The sequence below is a fragment of the Pithys albifrons genome, chromosome Z (assembly GCF_047495875.1).
Source record: "Pithys albifrons albifrons isolate INPA30051 chromosome Z, PitAlb_v1, whole genome shotgun sequence".
NCBI classification, from domain to species: Eukaryota; Metazoa; Chordata; class Aves; order Passeriformes; family Thamnophilidae; genus Pithys; species Pithys albifrons.
The window spans coordinates 74,227,505-74,247,320 of NC_092497.1; the positions used below are offsets into that span (position 1 = coordinate 74,227,505).

At 36.1% G+C, this 19,816-nt stretch overlaps 1 protein-coding gene across 7 annotated transcripts in view; it reads right to left on the reverse strand.

Moving 5' to 3' along the window:
* LOC139684612 (transducin-like enhancer protein 1) overlaps positions 1 to 19,816 on the reverse strand; it is a 76,368-nt gene that overhangs the window by 17,370 nt on the left and 39,182 nt on the right. For 4 of the 7 annotated variants that reach the window (XM_071580731.1, XM_071580729.1, XM_071580727.1 and 1 more), the window contains 6 exons: positions 14,160 to 14,364; positions 13,441 to 13,457; positions 5,619 to 5,735; positions 2,846 to 2,899; positions 1,131 to 1,283; positions 170 to 314 (listed from right to left, as the gene is read on the reverse strand). In XM_071580731.1, coding sequence (XP_071436832.1) covers positions 170 to 314; positions 1,131 to 1,283; positions 2,846 to 2,899; positions 5,619 to 5,735; positions 13,441 to 13,457; positions 14,160 to 14,364 — 691 coding nt within the window. The remainder of the gene's footprint in view (positions 1 to 169; positions 315 to 1,130; positions 1,284 to 2,845; positions 2,900 to 5,618; positions 5,736 to 13,440; positions 13,458 to 14,159; positions 14,365 to 19,816) is intronic. The other 3 variants (XM_071580735.1, XM_071580733.1, XM_071580730.1) reach the window with 2 other exon arrangements.

Below are 19,816 nucleotides of genomic sequence, written 5' to 3' on the forward strand. Positions count from 1 at the left end.
AAAGATAGAAAGATATTCAAACTCTTGATAATCCAAACATCTGCTTCTCATCAAATCCTCTCTTGGTATCAAGAAAAAAGCAATATAATTAGTTAACAGTTGCAAAGAACTGCATATGTAAAAAAAGACTAATTCTGGAACCATAAAAACACATGAGGTAATGCATTACCAGCTTGGTTAACCAGAGGGTCCATAGTTGGAGGTTTGCCAAGACCTGGACGAAGTCCTGGAGTTGCACTTGTCCCTGGAGTTGACACATCACATCGAGGAGTTGGTGTGCTGGATTTCAGAACAGGCGTGCTGGCTTTTTCATGCTGGTATCATTAAAGAAATTAAAAGAGTATTATTTTTAATCCAGGCCATATTATACAATTTATCACAACAGCAGCTGGGATGTTGGGCACCTACTACCTAGTCCCTCAGCCAATTTTCATAAATCCATGCAATGCTGACAACATTAACTTGTGAGAGAGAAATGCTGACCATTTGATTGCTGCCAATATTAAAACAAGAAATGCAGAAAGATATCTTTCCTGTTCCACTAATAAAACAAAAAGAATGCATGAGTTCAATTTTTTCAGGACAATACCATATGCATTACCAAAAGTATTTTAGCTTGAAATCCTTAATATCTCAATTATTACTGAATACAGCAAATCTAAGTACAGAAATAAAATACCATCTTAGTTGATAGTATCAAAAAAACCACGACACAAAGTTACAGAGGATCTGATCAAACTGTTAGTGAATCTGCAGGAAAAGGTTTTCAAAGAATAACAGCTTATTTAGAGGAGTTTAAGAAAAAAACTTCTTAGTGACTATATACACACTATGTTAAAAACCATAAGCTATTGTTCCAGGAAAAAGAAAAAAATAAAAAAAATGTTTAAGCAACTCTTGCATTCTGTAATAAATTTGCAATTCATTTGACACATGTAGGAAACATAAGAAGTCAAAACAAAGCAGAAAAATTGTTGAGTAGGGAAGCTGAGTAATACTACAAAGGTCTGGAAAAACAATGGTTGATTTCAGCTTCAAATGTTTAATGCCAAGTACTTTGTGCCATAAGTAATTGCAGAAGAATGTATAAGAAAGAAGAATATTTATCTGGAAGGCAGATTGCTACCTACCAGACCCATTTCTTTGGATTTGAGGGAAGTAGAACTACCAGAAGAGGCTGTAGATGCTGGACTGCTGGAGGCATCCTTCTTTAGCAGGCGAGTTTTATCTGTACCGTTTTCACGTGGTGAATGCGTGGGACTTGCCCTTGGGGAAGAAGGATCCTAAAGCAATGGGAAGGGAAGAACAGCACAGAACCATGTCATAGGTTGGTACACAAGCACCACTGATGAGTCTATGGAGAAAAAAAAAACCTTCAAAAATTTAAGCAGCAAGTTCAAATAAGATATTTTGTTATTTTTATAGACTAAAAAGGTGAAATTCTTTCATCAATTTAGAGACACTAGTAAAATCATATAGTAAGCAATCTGTTTTTATTTTACATTATGTAATCATAAATTGTTTCCAACCACAGAGCTTGCAATCCAAGCACACTAAGGACAAACAAGAGTAAGTGCACTAACGGTGGGATAAGCGCAAGGAAAACTAAGGGTAAGTAACTGCAGTAAAGTTGATACTGTTTTTCCATGTACATTCTCCACACTCTGCTAGTGACAATAAACAGACCGTGCTCATCTCTACATTCAGAAGAAGAGATAAAAGTGCACACTTTCAGGGATTTCACAGAATATTCTGAGTTGGAAGAGATCCACAGTGATCACTGAGTCCAACTCTTAAGTGAAAAGTCCATATGAGGATCTTCATACGCCATAATTATCTGTCACTTTTTTTTCCTAAACACCATCTGCAATTGCTTCACTACTTAAATCTACAGGAAAAATTGAAATCACCTCTCAGACGATTATTTTCCTCTCTTCCAGATGTACTCTCAGCATTTACTTTAACGTGAAATAGTCAGCCCTGCAAGCTAAAATCAGAGCTCTGCAGGTTCTCCATGCTCTGTTGGCTCATAAGATTAGCATCAGGGAGAAAACACACCTCACAAGAGGGCACCAAGTCTACTAACCAATTATTGAGCAATTTCATTGTAAGCAGGGCTTCTGGAAGGATTACTAAAATCATTAGTTGGATATATTTTTTAACTTGGCTAACATAATTTGGGCACTTGGGGCTGCTGAAGACACTTCTCTACCAGCTTCTCTCCCTTTGTTTTTCACAGAGCCAAGAAAGCTCAATCCCATATTCAGACTTCCTAAATCACTTTGTTGAAGAAAATGAAAGATGAAGAACCTTGGATCACGCATGCCTTCACCTTGACACCATTGTCTAATCTCTGACCTGAAGAAAAAAGCATCTAAAATCTCTGAAAAATCTTTTCAACTGACTGCCTTCATTCTAAAAAAAGCACTTTTGGAAAAATTGTCTTTAACATAGGATGTTAAAATACAACCAATTTTGAAGGCAACATTTTTTAATAACAATCCTATATTAAACAGAACATTAGATAATGTCTTCCTTTTTCCTTTGAAAACAGTAGTTTAAAAACCTCAGCCTTCCACATGCATCTCACTACAACTCTCTACATTACAGAGCAGTTGTGAAGCCTCAGAATGTTAACTGCAGAGGGAACACAGACCTGCACAAAGCAGCAGAAGGAAAAGCTGAGAAGGCAAAGCTCAGAGGAAGACATAATAACTGCAGAACTAATAAAAAGGAGATGTTGTGAATATTTTAACATATCCACACAGTATTGTTTTTCTTTTAGAATCTAAGTGCACTTTTCCATTAACCTTTGGGCAAACACATAAAAAATGAAAAAAGTTACCTCATTGGACACATCTACAACCAAGTTATCGTCACTCTTGTCCCCATCACTGTCCTATTAAAAATAAATAGTGTTCATTTCAGTTAGTACAATAAGAGCCCAGAGAAAAAGAGTACACATCTACTCAGACATTTTTTGATTTTCCTAAAAAAAAAAAGACAAATGGCCTTTCATTACTTATTAGCAATAGGGAGACCAGTGAAAACAGAAACACACTACCTTAGTTCTCCTTCAAAAATAAAACCCAAATAAAGTAGAACTAGTTGAAAGACGCTGATATCACCATCAGTGCAAGTTGTAGACGATCCCAAACCCCTCCTATTACCTCTACTCCTAAAAGAGAAAGGCACTCTGTTGATACACTAATCTTATGTGTTAACGTTAGAGAACTTACTCTAACGTTAAGCGCATACCTAAAAAAACCCCCAGATCTCAGACAAAAAGGATCTTTTAGGCATGTTTTGATGGATCATCTTCCTCCAAATGATAGGATCATTTTTTTCCCTTTTCCAGTAAGGTCAGTTTTGCATGAATTATCTGGGAAAGAAAAAGCTTCAGAAATGCCAAGACATTTCAATATTTCTGCCTAGGAAAACCAAAGTACTTGGACATACCTAAACAGAAATACTCTACTGCAGTTTGTCAAGCTTCAATTTGACTATTTCACTTAGATCTATGTTCACCTGAGCTGCTCTACTGCCACATGATTGCAATTACTCGAGTGCCTCCTGATCCCTATCTCCAATATAGGCTGGGATGCCCCGGTAGACACATTCATTCTATGAAAACACAGTGGTCTATTGATAACCGCAGTGTAACTTGGTGCTTCAATCCCAAAGTGAGTCTTGACAGAAAATCAAATAAACAAAATCAAGTGAATGTCAAAACTTTAAATTTTTGTGAGGGCAAGTTTGACATTTTTAATACAAGTACTTCTAGTCATGAAGTTTTAGCAAACAAATCAGACATACAAGATTGCTCAACTGTCCCCCATCTCTTCCTTTCATAAAACCCCCTAACCAATATGCAATTTCAACCCTTTCCTTCTCTTTTAACAGCTGAATCTTGCTCCAAGAAATACCACAAATACATTAGGGTGTGTGCCACTGGAGAAGGAATGGTGTCTCACTTTGCTGCTCAGTGAGCCATCTAACAGGTGCAAAACATGGAGATGAAAGCTCTACGTCCAGTTATCTGATACATCTTGAGAAGTATGAAGCACCTACTGTGCTGAAATAGGTAAGAACACGTTTGAGAGTAGATGGGACACCTGTGCACCAGAAATACTACTCTGAAGGAGGGCAAAATTAGCCACAAGCAATGGTTAAGTCAACTCCACTAACTTTGCTATCTTGATAAACAAAAATTTAATGGGATTATCAAAGGCATCTCCGGTTAGTACTAATAATATCAGAAGATTCTCCTAACTAGTAAACACACCCATTGCAGCTACACAGGCTCTGGCACAAAAACCAGTCAGAAGTCAAGAAGAAGAAAAAAAACCATTTTGCATCTTTTTTTCCAAGAGCAACAATTCTTACAAATCATTTATGTTCTTTTGACAAAAGCAGAACTTCCTTGTCCCTAGAATTAAGGAACCTTAAAAAAAATCTTTAAAATTAGAATAAATCTGGAACCTTCAAAGACCCTTGCTTTGCTCTATTTCTTGTTTTGATGCTGCTTTAATTTGTAAAATTCAAAAAAGCAGCAGGCAATACAACATTAAAAGTATGGATTAAAACAAACTGCTTCTACAGTCAATAATACCATTTCCATCTCTTTCCAGAAGAAAACCAAGAAAAACAAGCAAGTTCTTTCTTTCTGTTCTTTTTATATCAAATGGAGCTTAAGAATGCTTAATCTTCAAATATTCAGAATGAAAAATACCAATAGAATACCAAACCCTCAAAGCTGAGAGAAAGTAGCATGCAGAAGTCTGCCACACCCTTCTGTAATCAAAACATCATTAGAAAGTTAAGTACAAATACAACTTGTAAGACTGTAACAGCACTAAGTTATCCAATACCTGCTGAAAGATATTTTCCAAATGGAGAACAATCACCCTATCAAATACTGAGGAAATACTGAGGAAATAAAGTTTCTATTTTCTCTTAGGTTTCAGTAACCCAGAAGTAATTAGTAATCTGAATCACATGAACTAAAAAATTTGCCATATTATTGCTATTTCAAAGTACAGTATGTTACACTCTTGTACTGAAGCGTCTCCTTGAAATCAAGCAACAAGCAAGCTAGTCAAAAATGCAAAACACAAAACTGTGAATTTTTGAAATTTCTATTTGCTTTCTGCTGAAACTATCATATAAGCCAAAAGTAAACTTTAGTAACTTGGTACAGCCTTATAATATATGCAATTTGCAGTGGTAATTATCACTCAACATGGTGATAGCTAATTATTAGACAAATTTACTACAACACTCAATAACAAAATCCTCCATTTCAAACAAACTTTCAGGTTTTAGAGCAGTTCAGAAAGGATGTCGTTCAAACTCTAAGAGTCCAAAAACACTTCTGAATCACAAATAGCTACTCCTGGCTCCATTTTTCCTGTTGAGGAGTATTATTTAACAACATCCCAGACTATTGAGTCACTGCTCTTCCCACAACACAAACAGTGGTCTTTCTGGCACATATATTCATGTACTACTTAAGTCTTTGGAAACACTTTTACTTGTTCTTCACAGCTCTTTTACTGTTCATACAAGCACAGTATGTGCAAATAAATGAATCACTTCTTTGACACAGATTTGCTTACATAGTGGCTGGAATCCTTATCATCCACCTTTCTCTTTTTGATGTCATTGGCATATTCAGGGCCATTCCTGCGTTTATCTGTGCTTCGTAGACTGTCTGGGACCAACAGAGAATTACTCTGTAAAGATAAAATACAAGGTCAATTAAAAATTCCTTTTTAAGATTGCTTCACATGTGCTTAAAACTTTAAACTCGATTTGATAGATGCTTTAGAAATATGATAACCACTTAGTCTTTCATTCAATTTAATTCAAATCAAAAGTCCTTCAGGCAAACATATAGAGCTTCATTCGTTCTAAGAAGCTGGGATTCTCATTGTTAAACTTATCAAGTTTAGTTCATTTATTAGTCACCATTTATTTAACTAATTAATTCAAATGACTTTATTGTCTTGGTGAAGTAGGCTTGCTGTTTACTCACGAGCAAATAACTATTATTTTATATTTTTTTAATATGCAGATTCCATATAATAAAAGAGATTCACTAAATATAATCTGACTGATTACTCACTTCTAGACCATCATAAACAATTGAGGCTTGGGTATGCCTACATCTGCAGGTATGGACAGAAAAATGGCTGTTTGTTTTTAACTGTTAAAATAACAAATATTTTCTGAATAAGGTGATGCAGTAATCAATTGTTAGCTGTGGTAAACTCCATTTGGATTCCTTCAACAAATGTATTCAAACAAAGATCAAATATTTTACTTCCAGCATAACATTCACTACCAGTGTGAAATTAAGGCTGAAGTCCTTAATCAGATTTGATCTGAAAAACTGAGGCCAACATACACATACAAAAGACAGAAGCAAAGACTAATCTTTTCCTCAAACTACAGGGACTGCTTTAATTCATGCTAAGTTATGCTAAGTACGAACTGTTGACCCAAAGAGCATTTTAGACATTTTTTCAGTCACATGACAATTTGACATCCCTTCGATTCCCATCTCCACCTACCCCGTTCCAACTAAAGCATTGAAACGTGCTACAATGAGTTCTTTTAAGTGCCGGATTAGCATATGCAAGAGGGCAATTTGTTCACTGATGTGTTAATGCTGTGAACAATACTGAACGAGTTGAGGAAAAAAAATCTCCTTTTCAAAAAGACTTAGTAAGCCTAGATCCTAAAAACGAAGCACATGCATAGATAAATATATGCTCAAATAAATATGTAAGTAAATAAGCATTTACACACACACGTCTCTCTCAAGAGAAGAGCTAATACTGATATATACTTCAGCATGATATATTCATATACTATGTACTGACACATACATAAACCCTCAATGGCAATACTTAATTACCCAAGAGCCAGATATTTACTCGTAATATATCAAAACATAGTTTTGCGCAGACACAAATGTTTAGCCCCACGGAGAAGGGAAATGAAACAGGGTACATAAGGCAATCTGAATCCTTTTTTTAACTGACTCAGACACTGCACTTTAAAGCCAAGGCTAAGATCTTTTATTCATGACTACTCAAGCTAAACAAATGTCAAAGGGCTTACATAAAGCATATAGGAGGGTCTATTGAAATTTAGTACAAAGAAGCTCAAAATAATGTCTTTACCCAATTGTTTTGCAGCTAAAAGGTGGGCTTGTAGGACCATTAAACTAACTGCCTTGACAAATACAGTTGGAAGTTAACCCCTTACCTCCACCCAGGTGCAAACAAACTCAGAGATTCACTATTTTAAAAAACATTAAAACCCATTTTCAACATTTTAATATTGAATCCATCGTATTTGTAGAAATAAAAACATCTTAGGAAGCAAGTTGTGAATTAAAACTTGACCAGAGATGTTTTTCTTTAAAGGAGAAAAGTATTTTAGTTGACATGCTTTCCTTAACAAAAATAATTAAAAATACATATTTTACTACTAAAGAGTTTAGAAAAAACAATCAAGGTAAAGGTAGCGAAGCGAATAAACTCAGGTCCTTGCTTTAATTTGCCAAAATAAAGTGTGAAGAGCAGAAAAGTGGCAAAGGGGCAGCTGCTGGGACAAATTTAGCAACCCTGCTATTTGGGAGTTATGGCTTGCAAATTTTGGCAACCACTATGTGTAACTATAATGGCTGACTTTTCTTTTTCTGTTTTATTGTAAAGTCTACCTAGACTATACTAACAATATTTTGTACTGTTAGTCTTGCAGAATTTCAAAACTGTAAAACATATGTAGGAACTCCCAGCTTCTTCTGTGTTTTAAATGCCAAACAAACATTATTAGATTATTACATCATAAGTCTACTGTTCAAAACATAATTCCTGTGGTCGTATTTACACTACTTTTCTACAACTTACCTGAAACTATAATTTAAGCACTATTCCCTGCAATCAGAGCATCCATGTTAGAAGCTGTTATAGAGCAGCTTATTTCACAATAGCTACATCTGAAATTGCAAGTAGGTTTGTGCTGTTGTTCTGACAAAATTCACCAGTAAACTCAAAAATTAAAAAGTTCCTGTTTTGTTTCCCATAGGAATCCAATAAGGTTCTAAAAACTGTGACCAAAATCAGGTAAAGTATAACTCTGAATGAAAAAATAGCCTGCTACTATAACTTATTATCATAATTAAAATCAACAACTGCATAACACTTCATTCAACAATGCAAAAATATGAATCTTTTAAAGTGGTACATATGGTAGATCCAGAACACTGAAGTAACATAGGAAATAAATGAAAATACAAACAAGACCTGGGAAAGAGATGATCATACAAGCCTTGGACTACTGATATCTCTTACTCATGTAATTACTCACTGTTCCTGGTTCAGGAACAGTATACTTAGCTCTGGTAGTTTACATTTGCTAAATGTCCACTATCAAACATGAGGCCAACCAGAAGACAGCAGCAACAGCTTCACAATATTAAGAGTCTCCTTATGTTCTCTTAAAAAAAATAATCTCTCTAGTTCTTCTATTAGGTCTACTAACTGACTAATTTTCAAAAACAGGACAAGAATTTTTATTTTGACTATAATGGTTTTTTTTTTAGTAATACTACTGAAATTTTTAGTTGGGATTGATCTTCAATAAAAATCAATTTGTACAAAAAGGATATAGTTGGTTTCCTAAAGAGAAACTGCATGGTACCAGTTTTTGTCTTAATTTACACAGACTTCATGCATTACTGAGGATAATCCTTGCTTTCAATCATAGGAGCTTGATTTATTGGGGATTACCAATGCAACACTGCAAATTGTGAGCCTCAGATCAGAACAAATGCTCCAAAATCAGTTTCATGTAAGTATTTTCCTTTTTCTCCACTAATTCACTTTATACACATGAAACCCGTTTTTTCAAATAAGCCCCAAGAGAAGACAAAAGTCTAATGCAGCACTGCTTCCTGTCAGTTACCAGACTGCAAAAGGGCTGTGTAAAAGGCAACTTGTGATCCTAAAACAACTCTGCTGCCAGCAAAAGTTAAACACCATCAGAAGACAAATGTAAAGCAAAAATCTAGCTGTGAGGCATAGAAAGAAGACAGGCTTCCTATTAGGAATATAATGTACATTATTCAAATGCACTTTCTTCAACTGCCATGCCATTTCCCAGAGGAAACACTTCCAAACCACAAGTATATGTGCCAGAGGTACAGGCCGAGAAGCCCACTCTATTTCATTTAGCCCCACTTACAATACAATACGTACAACTCAATAGTACATACAGAACTGACAACTTACTTTAGGCTGATCATTACAGCAATTAAATAACAGTATTTACGTTACATGTGTGCTCACAGTTCACCTGCACCTGGGCCCAGATAAGACCTTCTCTAGTGCTGGGATCCTTAGCCCTCCCATTCCTTTTCCTCCAGAGATGTGCCCACACATAGGCTTGCTCTGTGCTAGGTCATTCCCTGATTGATACCCAAGCCAACGGCAGCCACCTGCCATTGCAGCCAGTTACCACAGCTGACACTTGGCCTTGCTTGTATCATTAAGCAGAGCCTCTATTTATTTAACCATTGCACTAGACATCTACTGCTGTCCCAAACAAAAGTGCTATCTACAGAGATGCATATACAGATAGTAACAGGCGCAATCCCCTGCTAAGTAGGTAAAATAGGACGAAGTCTAATATCTATGCTCAAAACTTCAGTTGCTCATTGCCAGGACTCAATAATAGAATACAGGTAGAAGACAGACTTAACTATCCCACAGCAAGGCACAAGAAGATTATGCTCAAAGTTATTCTACTCCAGGATCATTAACTACAATTTGTTGAATATGCTTATTGCAAACACACATGTCAAAAACTCAAAAGTTGAATTAAAAAGTCAGGAGATTTTGTTTTAAATTATTGGTGATAGAAAGCTACTGACTTCACCTTCCTTTTGACCACTGATTTATGTTATATTTAGACTACTACATTCATATTCAGAACAAGGAAATCTAGACACCTAAATACATTTGAGTCTCTCTCCACATTGATTTTACAATCAGAAGACATTAACAGGGAATAAGACTTCTGTTGATTTCAGTATCTTCTAGCTAATGTTTGTTAGAATCAGGGTATCTGTAAAAACTTACACCAGACCACCCCAATTTCCTTGTCCTTTGCCATTAATCTCATGCTGCTTGCTTTCTATCGCTACAAACTTAACTACAACACAGCAACCCACAGCTCTTGTGTATGATCAACTTCTGTTGAAATGGACTGTGCTTTCGATCTGTGCTATACTACTTGATGAGTACCCTAGATTTCCACAGAGCAATTTTTATAAGTTTTCTCCACCATTTAAAAGCAATAAAACACAAAAAAAACCCCAGCCTGCACATAATATCATCCAAAAAGTAGCATTCAATTGTTCATATCTTCTTTCTCCATGACTCGGAGTGGAAGAACAGGGCAGAGAGCTTAGGGTACAGAGTATTCTTCTACTCTAAGAAAAGAACATTTGTTTCCCAAAACAATTGTAACATTTATACTCAATAGCAATGGCAAGAGGAGGTCTTGGAAAATTCATTAATTTTTCTTAAGTCTTAGAAAACAAGCTCAATGTTTTTCATGAGGGCAAAAGATAACTTTTTTTGTATTCATGTCTTCTCTCAAAACTTCAAGCTTCAGTTGCAAAACTTGCTGACTTTGCCTGTCTTCATTACCTGCAGTCAGACTGTGTCCCATTAGATGCCTGCACCCACAAAATAACATGAGCCAGTTTGGGATGGTTAGAGCTACATCGGCCAAAACCCACCAGCCATTACCTATGTAGTCCTGCAATTTAATTTTGGCAAAATAATTCTAGCATTCACCTATTAAGTGTACTATTATTACTAACTTTTATGTTACTTATGTATTTCACAAATATGCATTAACAAAAAAGTTTTTTCATTTTACTTCCTGAAACTTGAGATAACATATAAAAGAAAACATAACTCTTGCTATTTAGAAACAGCAAAAGCATTTAAAAAGGGCAGTGGTCAAAATGAAGAATAATGAAATCACATCTTTGTAAATACTTTAATCATATTGTTATAAATATATTGTGGAGTATTGCTAAACAGACAATACACCAAAGCTCATGACCACTTTTTTCTCTAAGACTTTAAAAAAATGAATATGCTCAAATGTGCCACAATATGCTTCAACTCAAAGTTATGCCACAACAACTCAATTTAAAACCAAATAGGTATTAATTTTTCAAACTTGAATGTTTAAAGCTGTCAGATTCTACTGATGGTACTTCAAAGTCAAGCTAGACATATTTGATGGAAGTCATACTGTAAAACTGCATAGTAATACCAAACATCATGGTAAATTTAGATAACTTACAAACAGTACGGGTTTTGGTGTCTTGGACAATGAAAGCATGCCTTTGTCAGGATTTCTGACAGCACCATCACTCTTAAAATGTTACTCAGAAAATCAAATTGGATTTATCTTGATGACCCAGATGTTACAAAGTGATTTGAAACATAAGAGCCTACTGCTAGTTGGAACCACACATAATAACCAAACAGACCTGCTGTTATGCCTTGTATACTTGAGATCAATTTCATATAATCCTTATATTTTACATTAAGAATACAAGTCAATTACAGAAGTTTGAAGATCAAATAATTCCCAGTTCATCATTTTAGCTATAGATTTGAACTTCCATCTCTTAAATTATGATTCTTTCACTGAAGATATCATTCAGGGTTAAGCAAAGATTCTAATGTAACATTGCATTTAAAAAATTTTAAGTTCAAGTCTACGTGTATTCAGCTACTAAGATTTAATTTTGTTATGAAGTATTATCCTCCACTGATACCAAAAAGGAACAAGGATGTCCTTATATCCTGAACTCAATATGTCCACATGGCAAAATTCCTGTATGAAACTAAGCCTCAGATTATTTAAAGGTTACTTAGTGGTAAATGCAGCATAAAACCAGTCTGCTTCAGATAAACCAAGCAATCATGAGTTTACACATATGAAGACAAAAGTAACTGCAGCAACAATTTTACATAGTTTTTAAAATTTACATCTATAGTAAATTAAGCAAGTAATACTTCAATTCTCCCACAACAAAAAAGCCTGGTCTAATTTTTGACTGTTCTCCTTCCATAGGCAAAAACTATTCTCACCCACAATTCAGAGTCTAAATTTCACAACACTGAAACATCTGATTTTAAATTCAAAAAACCTTTTAGCAAATTACATGATGGACAGGGCAGGAGAAGATGGCAACAGGGCAACCAAAGGAAATGTAACCAAATCAAAACACAAAGCCATCACTACCAGATATACATGTATATGTGCACAGACACACACTGCAAACCTCCATCCTCAGCTCCTAAGAAGAGTTAATGAGATTCCTGAAGTTGACTAACATCACTCAAAGAAGTATGTTCCACACAGAGGAACACATCCTAAATAAATCTGAGACTTAATGAAAACTGACTTTAAAATTATTTATGCAGTTACACTGTCATTAATAACATTAGGCAAGCTGAAAGGAATGCTTCTTGCTTAGTAATCTAAAACCAAAAGACTGCCACAAAAGAGATACAGACAGTTTCCAGTAAATAATTGCAAGCAAGTCTAGTATATATATTAAAAAAGCAGCAATAAGCATCAAAAGGTTAGTACTACAAAGCTATCTGTCAGATCGCTTTTCCTAGTCTGGCTTTTCTGAGAAAAGGAACAAAACAGAGCTCAAATTCACCTATGACATGAACAAGAAGAATTAGCTTTGTTACTTGAAAAGATGTAGAAGTTGCACTTGTCCAGCTCCAACAGATTAATATAGCAATATCACTCAAATCAACACTGTATAAAAAGCTGTAACAAAGTTTTTTAGTAGATAAGACTGTCTTAGAGCAGTTCTATTACAGGGAAAATAGAATTGCGAAACAAGTTACACATGAAGTACAAATTACAAATTGTTTAAAGTCATGCAATAAATAAAACTCCTAAGGCCATGGACACATCATGACACATTTAAAATTCTCACATTTAAATTTCTCACCTGTTATGCAACTTTAAATCCTGAAAATCCTAGAGGAAAAATCTCAACTCTGACTAATATATTGAGATTACTAATATGTAATATTTGTAATGTTCTTTTTGATTTGCATCCTCCACCTCCCCCAGTCATGTGCTCATAAGCAAACTAAAGTTCAAGTTTGCCTAAAATCATTCTGCTTAGAAATAAAACTCCTTCATACAGTCTAGACTTGGTGTTCTGCACAAACCACGAGATATCTGAACAGAAAACACATGTCTACTACCATGAAAATAGCTAAAAGGAAGATAAAACAGACAAACAGTGCAACAGTTGATTATTAGAATACTAGAAGGGGAAACATTCAGAGGAATGTTGGTACTCACTGTGCCTGGCTCTCTGTCTGCTCCCGCAGTAACCAAGAAATGGACAGACATGCCCGTTCAGACACAGAGGCAAGAACAGAAATAAAAAGGGGGGAAAAATTAGAACACAAGCCGTAAACAGTTTTAAAATGGCTTTTATTTATTTGAAGTCATTGCACATTCCTAATACAGTGATTTCCTGAAAATTACAGTATTTTGTAAACATGATTACAGTTTAACCATACACAAAGCCTAGTTTTATTCCATGACAGAATAAATTACTTTCTTTCAAAAATTGGTCAAGTGCAATTATGCCCAATATTTAACTGAGTACTCGAATTGAAGCCTATGAAACTGAACTAACAGATGTAATTATCTAAATCATTCATTTGAACACAGTCACTTCAGAATTTAACTTCTTGTTCCCCCTACCTTCCCACCCACCCATTTAACAACATTACTTTCCTTGAAAAAATTACCCATTATGCAGTTTAACAGTTTTCCACAATATGTTGCAGGCCACTGCTATTATAAGTAAGCATTTATTAGGATGTCAAAACACCCTGCAAAGAACAGAGCAGGTGACACCCAGTGATCCCCTTTTAAAATAGTGAAAAAGTTTTAAAGGTTGCCAACCGTTTTTTCTCATTCTGTATAACTTGAATTCTTTAGAGATGCACATAATTTGCAGCAATGTGAAAATCTGACAATGTCCTAATCAGGCCTGCCATGCCTCTCACCTCTGTGGTGGTCTGCATCATGATGCTTCTTGTCATCTTTTATTGCCAAGTGAGATTGCCCACCCAAAGCACTAGAAAGGGCAAGAAGGCCAGCACTGCTTCCAAGTGGCGGGATTCCTGGAGGCTGAAGTCCTGATGGATGCGGCGTTAGAGGCACTGGAGGTCCATGGCCATGGGAGAGATGTTGAGCCTGCAACTGCTGCTGCTGTTCCCAGTGGTATCATCATCCCCAGAAGAACAATGTATAGCACATAGTTTGGGAAGGATAAGGCAGAAGTTTGGTTAATTACTGAGAATCAACAGTGGGTTTTGTCATTTATTTGTTTGTTCTAAATTTAGCCTCTCCCCTTTGTCCCACCACATTATATATACTTGCATTATATCATGCTGTCTTTGGACCACTGTGTTCATGTCCCATTACCCAAAAAGGATAGATGGGTACCCATTTTCCAACCTGAGCAATAAATTCAACTACTGTAGGTTGTTTTGGGCAGCAACTGCCTGCCACAGCATCACTGGAGACAAAGAGCAGCAGCAGAAGGCCCAAATACCTTTCCCTTTCTACAGAAAGGTATCTCACTGCTCTGAAAATAAAAAAATGTTTCAGTGTCAACATGGATTTAAACTCACATCCTTACCTTCCCCCAGTTTGAGAACAGCAAGTACATTTCTATTTTGAAGATTAAAAAGTGCAAAAGATACTGCTCAATTTTGTCTTTAGTGAAGTTATATCTGTATTTTATTCTAGCCAAGGATTTTTGAGGGCATGTGAAGGGGAATTGTTCATAACCTTACACTGTCCATTGTCCATGGAATGGGCATAACACCCTGTATGGCTGTAAGCAATTTTAGAAATAGAGTTCTTATAGTAGAATGCCTTACCCATAGTTTAAATATTAAGATATTTTCTAATTCAGTCTATGGTTTTATTAACTTTTTCAAGTTCAGCTATCCATTTAATTGGTTCGAAATGCTCAGCACACTTGTTTTTATAAATGAAGCTTCAAAACCATCCTTAGCTTAGTCATAGCTCCCCTATAGTCTGCTACAGGTAAACAGATTTTCTGCTTCTTTCTTGTTTCCTTTTGACTGGGCATGTGAGTAGAAGACAGAAGAAGCCTCCACACCTTGGCCACTCTCCACTATCCCTCTGTTGAAAGCAGATACCAGAAGAAAGCCAGATCCCACTCAAATCATGGGATCAAAAAGAAGATAGATAAATCCATGTCCAAACTGGACAAACTCAGCTAGACATCAAGTTTGACCAGGTAAATGCTAGTGGTCCTTTAAGAGCAGGCAAAATTGTTGCAGTACTGCCAACAGCTACTGAAATCATGCCTAGACTACAGCTCACAATTTCACAAGTTACCACAAAAATCCTCAACTCAAAATAATGTAGAAATATTGTATCTTCTTCTATAAGTCCAAAGATTCTTCAAGACAAACTGCCAACAATACCTGCACAACATCTACTGGCATACGAATGAATACATTTATTAGTATTTAAATGACTACTGCACTCCTGTAGTTTTACTTCTCAGAACCCCATCCCAAGACATGCCTCAGGCTGCTTATAAAACAATGCAGACACAGAGGCTGACATTCAAGAACTATGGACTGGACCTGCTAATCTTTCACTTTTCTGCTGTCCCAGCTGTCATGTAGCCACCATTTACTTATTTTGATATACAAGAAAATCTCAAGGCCACATACTTACCAAATCTTTCACCACACATCATACATCAGAAATATATTTTCAAGTGCTGCATAAAAATCCTCACTGGTCTTCATTGCTATATATACATCTGATCACAACCTTTGTCAGCTTTTTAGTATGTTTAAAAAACATGATAAAAGAGGTAGTTCTATTTTTATGTGTTTACAACAACTTGCTACAACAAGTAACATTTTTGAAGGAAGTTCTAAGAATTATTTTTATTTCAAGTAGTTAACACAATATCAAGCAGCTACTGCTAGTGAAGCTTCACTTAACTGAAGAGCTATCAGTAAAACAACTCTAAAGTCTGACAGGACTTGCAGGGGTTTGGTTTTTTGTTTTGCTATTTTGATCCAGCATCCAAAAAACAAGAAGACATCCCTCTTCTCACAGACTTTATCAAGACTTCAGTAATTTTTAGCACATGTCCTCGAAACAGGAGATAACCCAATGATTTGGCAGGCTCCCTCAAAGATGGTATATCGTAGTCATTCCCCTCCTGACCACTTCAGCCAGGTCAATCATCTGCACTCTACCTCTGAGACAGCATGAATAAGCAGAGATGTGCACCACTGATAGCAGGTCTTGTCCCAGGCAGCACTATCACTCTGGGTTATCCAGCTGTAGTGTGCAATTGCCTAAGAATAAAAAGTGATTTATTCCTTCCAAATCAGTTTTGTGGAGAAAAGACCCCTCCTTTCTCTAACAGTGAGCTCAAATTAGCTTCTTTTTGCTGTGTGAGCATGGGAAGGTTGAAACAGAGAAAAAAGTGTTTCCATTTTGTTCAGGAAGTATTTGAGGATTCCTGTTACTCATGCTTCTTTTACTTCATTTAATTAACAAACAAGTTAATCCACTTGATTTCAGGAAGTATAGGTTAACATTTTAAGAAATGTTACAGGCACATTACCTACCATTTCCCTGGCTCTGCCTTGTAGCCTAACACCGTGCCTTTTGAAAGTCTGAGAAATGAGGAACAGATTAATCGACTGTAAGAGGTTCTGAAGCTGAAAGCATATACTGAGGAGGGCTATATCTTGTGTTCTCTAACAGTACTGCCCAGGGACAGAGGTGAATACTATTCAGTGTAATGTATGAGAGCTGCAAGTGCATTGCAAAGCTGCTCTACACACCTTCGTAGTTTTCCAAATGATTACTTTGGGACACAGTACACAAAGATCCTTAAATATGGCACTAAATTAAACTGACTTGGGACTGAAATTCTGACCATAGTCTTTGTGTTTATTATTTGAAGTTCATTGTTATTTAAGACTTTGTATATTGATTTACTGCTTATATAGTACGTATTCATAACAAGTTTAAAGTTCTCCCTAACACGTAAAGATGATACTTTCCAGAAGTTCATACTCTTTTATTTAATAAACTTGAATTGTTAAAAATATACTGTATTCTCTTTCTAAAAGGAGTGAAAGGAATATGCACTGCACACAAAGGAAGAAACTAAAGACCAGGGAGATGGATAACAGCAGTATTCCCCAGATGTATTTAGTGACAAAACATTTGCCATAGTAGATCCTGGAAACAATTATGCTATGCATATATTCACTTTCCCATCATTTCAAAGACACTAATGCCTGCTCTGTAACCTTTTAAGAAGAGCTAAGCAGCAGTGAGATATAAAATGGAGTCAGTTGGCAGCAGTATCATGGTCTACTAGGCATGTTCATTATCAGTTAATTAAAAACTAGACATCTGCCGTAAGAAATGTGCTCAAAAAAGGATGAGTAACAGGTCTGTCTTACTACCAATTATTATCATTACTTCAGAGCAAAGGCTGTGTCCACTTTCAGAGGGAAATGGGAAAGTAGAGAAAAGTGCAATGATGCATACTTAAACTGCACTGAGATAATTAACCACAGCAGTGATTTTAAAAACATCAGTAGTTCACTCACTATATTATTGCAAAACCAGAAGTTCTTCATATTTGCAAAGGGAGAAAAGGAATTAAAAATTCATATTATTGTGCTGTCTAGATGTACATTTTATTGCCTCAGATGTTTTTCCTAGTACCCCCTTAACTGAGCCATAAAGACTAAAAAATCAACATATAAAACCTACAGCATTTGCTTCTCTGAGCAAGAAACTCTTTACAATTTTAAAGGTAGTACAACTTTTAATCTCTTAACATTCTAGGCAAAGTCCAGCTATAAAGAGATCTTTAATGAGGACTTTAAATTTGGAATTACATTTTCAATCTCTGACAAAGACTTCTAGAGACAGAGTTAGTATATTTCTGTGAAACATAGTTCCTATCATTAAACAATGACAAGGCTCCTTTAGGCTCCTTGCTCATCAAGATAGAGTACAAGTTTCTACAATCCCACTCCCCACTTTAAGGTAGCTCTGCTGAGGTCACAAACACCTAATTTTATTTTAACACATTTTTACTTAAAAATCTGGTTTTCCTGTAATTAAACAGTTGTAGCATTCTTCTGTTCTTAAACAGATGTGTGATGTACTATTCAGTATCTATTGAAAAGCACTAAACTAAAAATTCAGATGTGATTGTAAATGAACAGTGTAAAAAATGTTATGACTAGTCCCAAGCTGCAATAGCTGCCTTCTCTTGTATCCTTTTAAATAAACACCTGACAGCAGGAAAATTTTCCAAAATCTTATGAGCACTAGCTTCAGTAATACTATTAACAGATTCCCTCAAGCTTCATGTACGTCTTCTGAAAAAATAGCTGGCAAGTACAGAAGCCATCTAGAGACCCAAAATGTAAAAGATGGTTTCATGTTATCTTCTGTAAAACTGAAGAAATGTGATTTTGTTAAATTGAAGCAGGCAGAAAGACATGCAAGAAAAACATGCATTACTATGTTCAATTTCGTTGCCAAAATCTCTTCTTTCCCAATGGGAAATCTACAGCTTTTCATTTGTTTGCTTAAATAGCAAAAGGAAGTGAGAGCTTGCACCAAATGCCTACAGCCAACAAATATAAGAGGACCACTGTATGAGCACACACAGGTAGTTGGCCAAGGAATAACCTTTTCCCTCACTGTTTAGAAATATTCGTAAAACCAACATTGCAAATGTAACTTTCCAAAAAAGGAAATAAGTCAAGGCTATGCTTCTGTTGCATCCAGTTTTCTCTGTCATCCTAAAAAGCCAAAAAACCTGCATGCACCCACACTACCAACAGTCAAATCTGGCAGGTGGAAACTCATCAGACAGCCTAAGACATTAATTAACACTTGCATTTAAATTCCTGCACGTACTTTTCAAAGAGTATTTCAGCTACAGGGAAGAATATACTGCAGGACAATAAGCAATCTCCTTGAAAAATATATTCACATTCTTCTGTAATAGAGTGACTCTATCTGTTGGACATGAATTATTACATGAATAAGGAACTGGCAGGATAACTGCATCTGAGGAGTCAATGAGATTCAATCCAAAGAGTCAATAGCTCCATGTCTCTGTGGAAACCATTAATTAGTGGTGTCCCTCAGGAGCCCACAATGTGACCAACACTACTCATCAATGATACAGGCAATAGGACTGATTGCATCTTTTGCAATTTTGCAGATAACACCAAGCTGTGTTGTGTAACTGGTTCACTTAAGGGAAGATATAACACCCACATGAACTTTGACAAGCCTGAGAAGTGGGCCCATGTAAACCTCAGAAGTCTCAACAGGGCCAAAGGCAAGGTCTTGCATCTGAATTGGGGTGATTCCCAGCATCAGTACAGACTGAAGGATGAAGAGGTTGAGAATAGCCCTGCTGAGAAGGACTCGGGGTGCTAGTGGATAAAACATTAGACATGTACCAGCAGTGTGCATCTGCAGCCTAGAAAGCCAAGTGTACCCTGCATTGCATCAAAAAAATTGTGGCCAGTCTACCAAGGGAGATGATTCTCCACCTTTACTCCTCTGTCAGGAGACGCCTACCTGGAGTACCATGCCCAGCTCT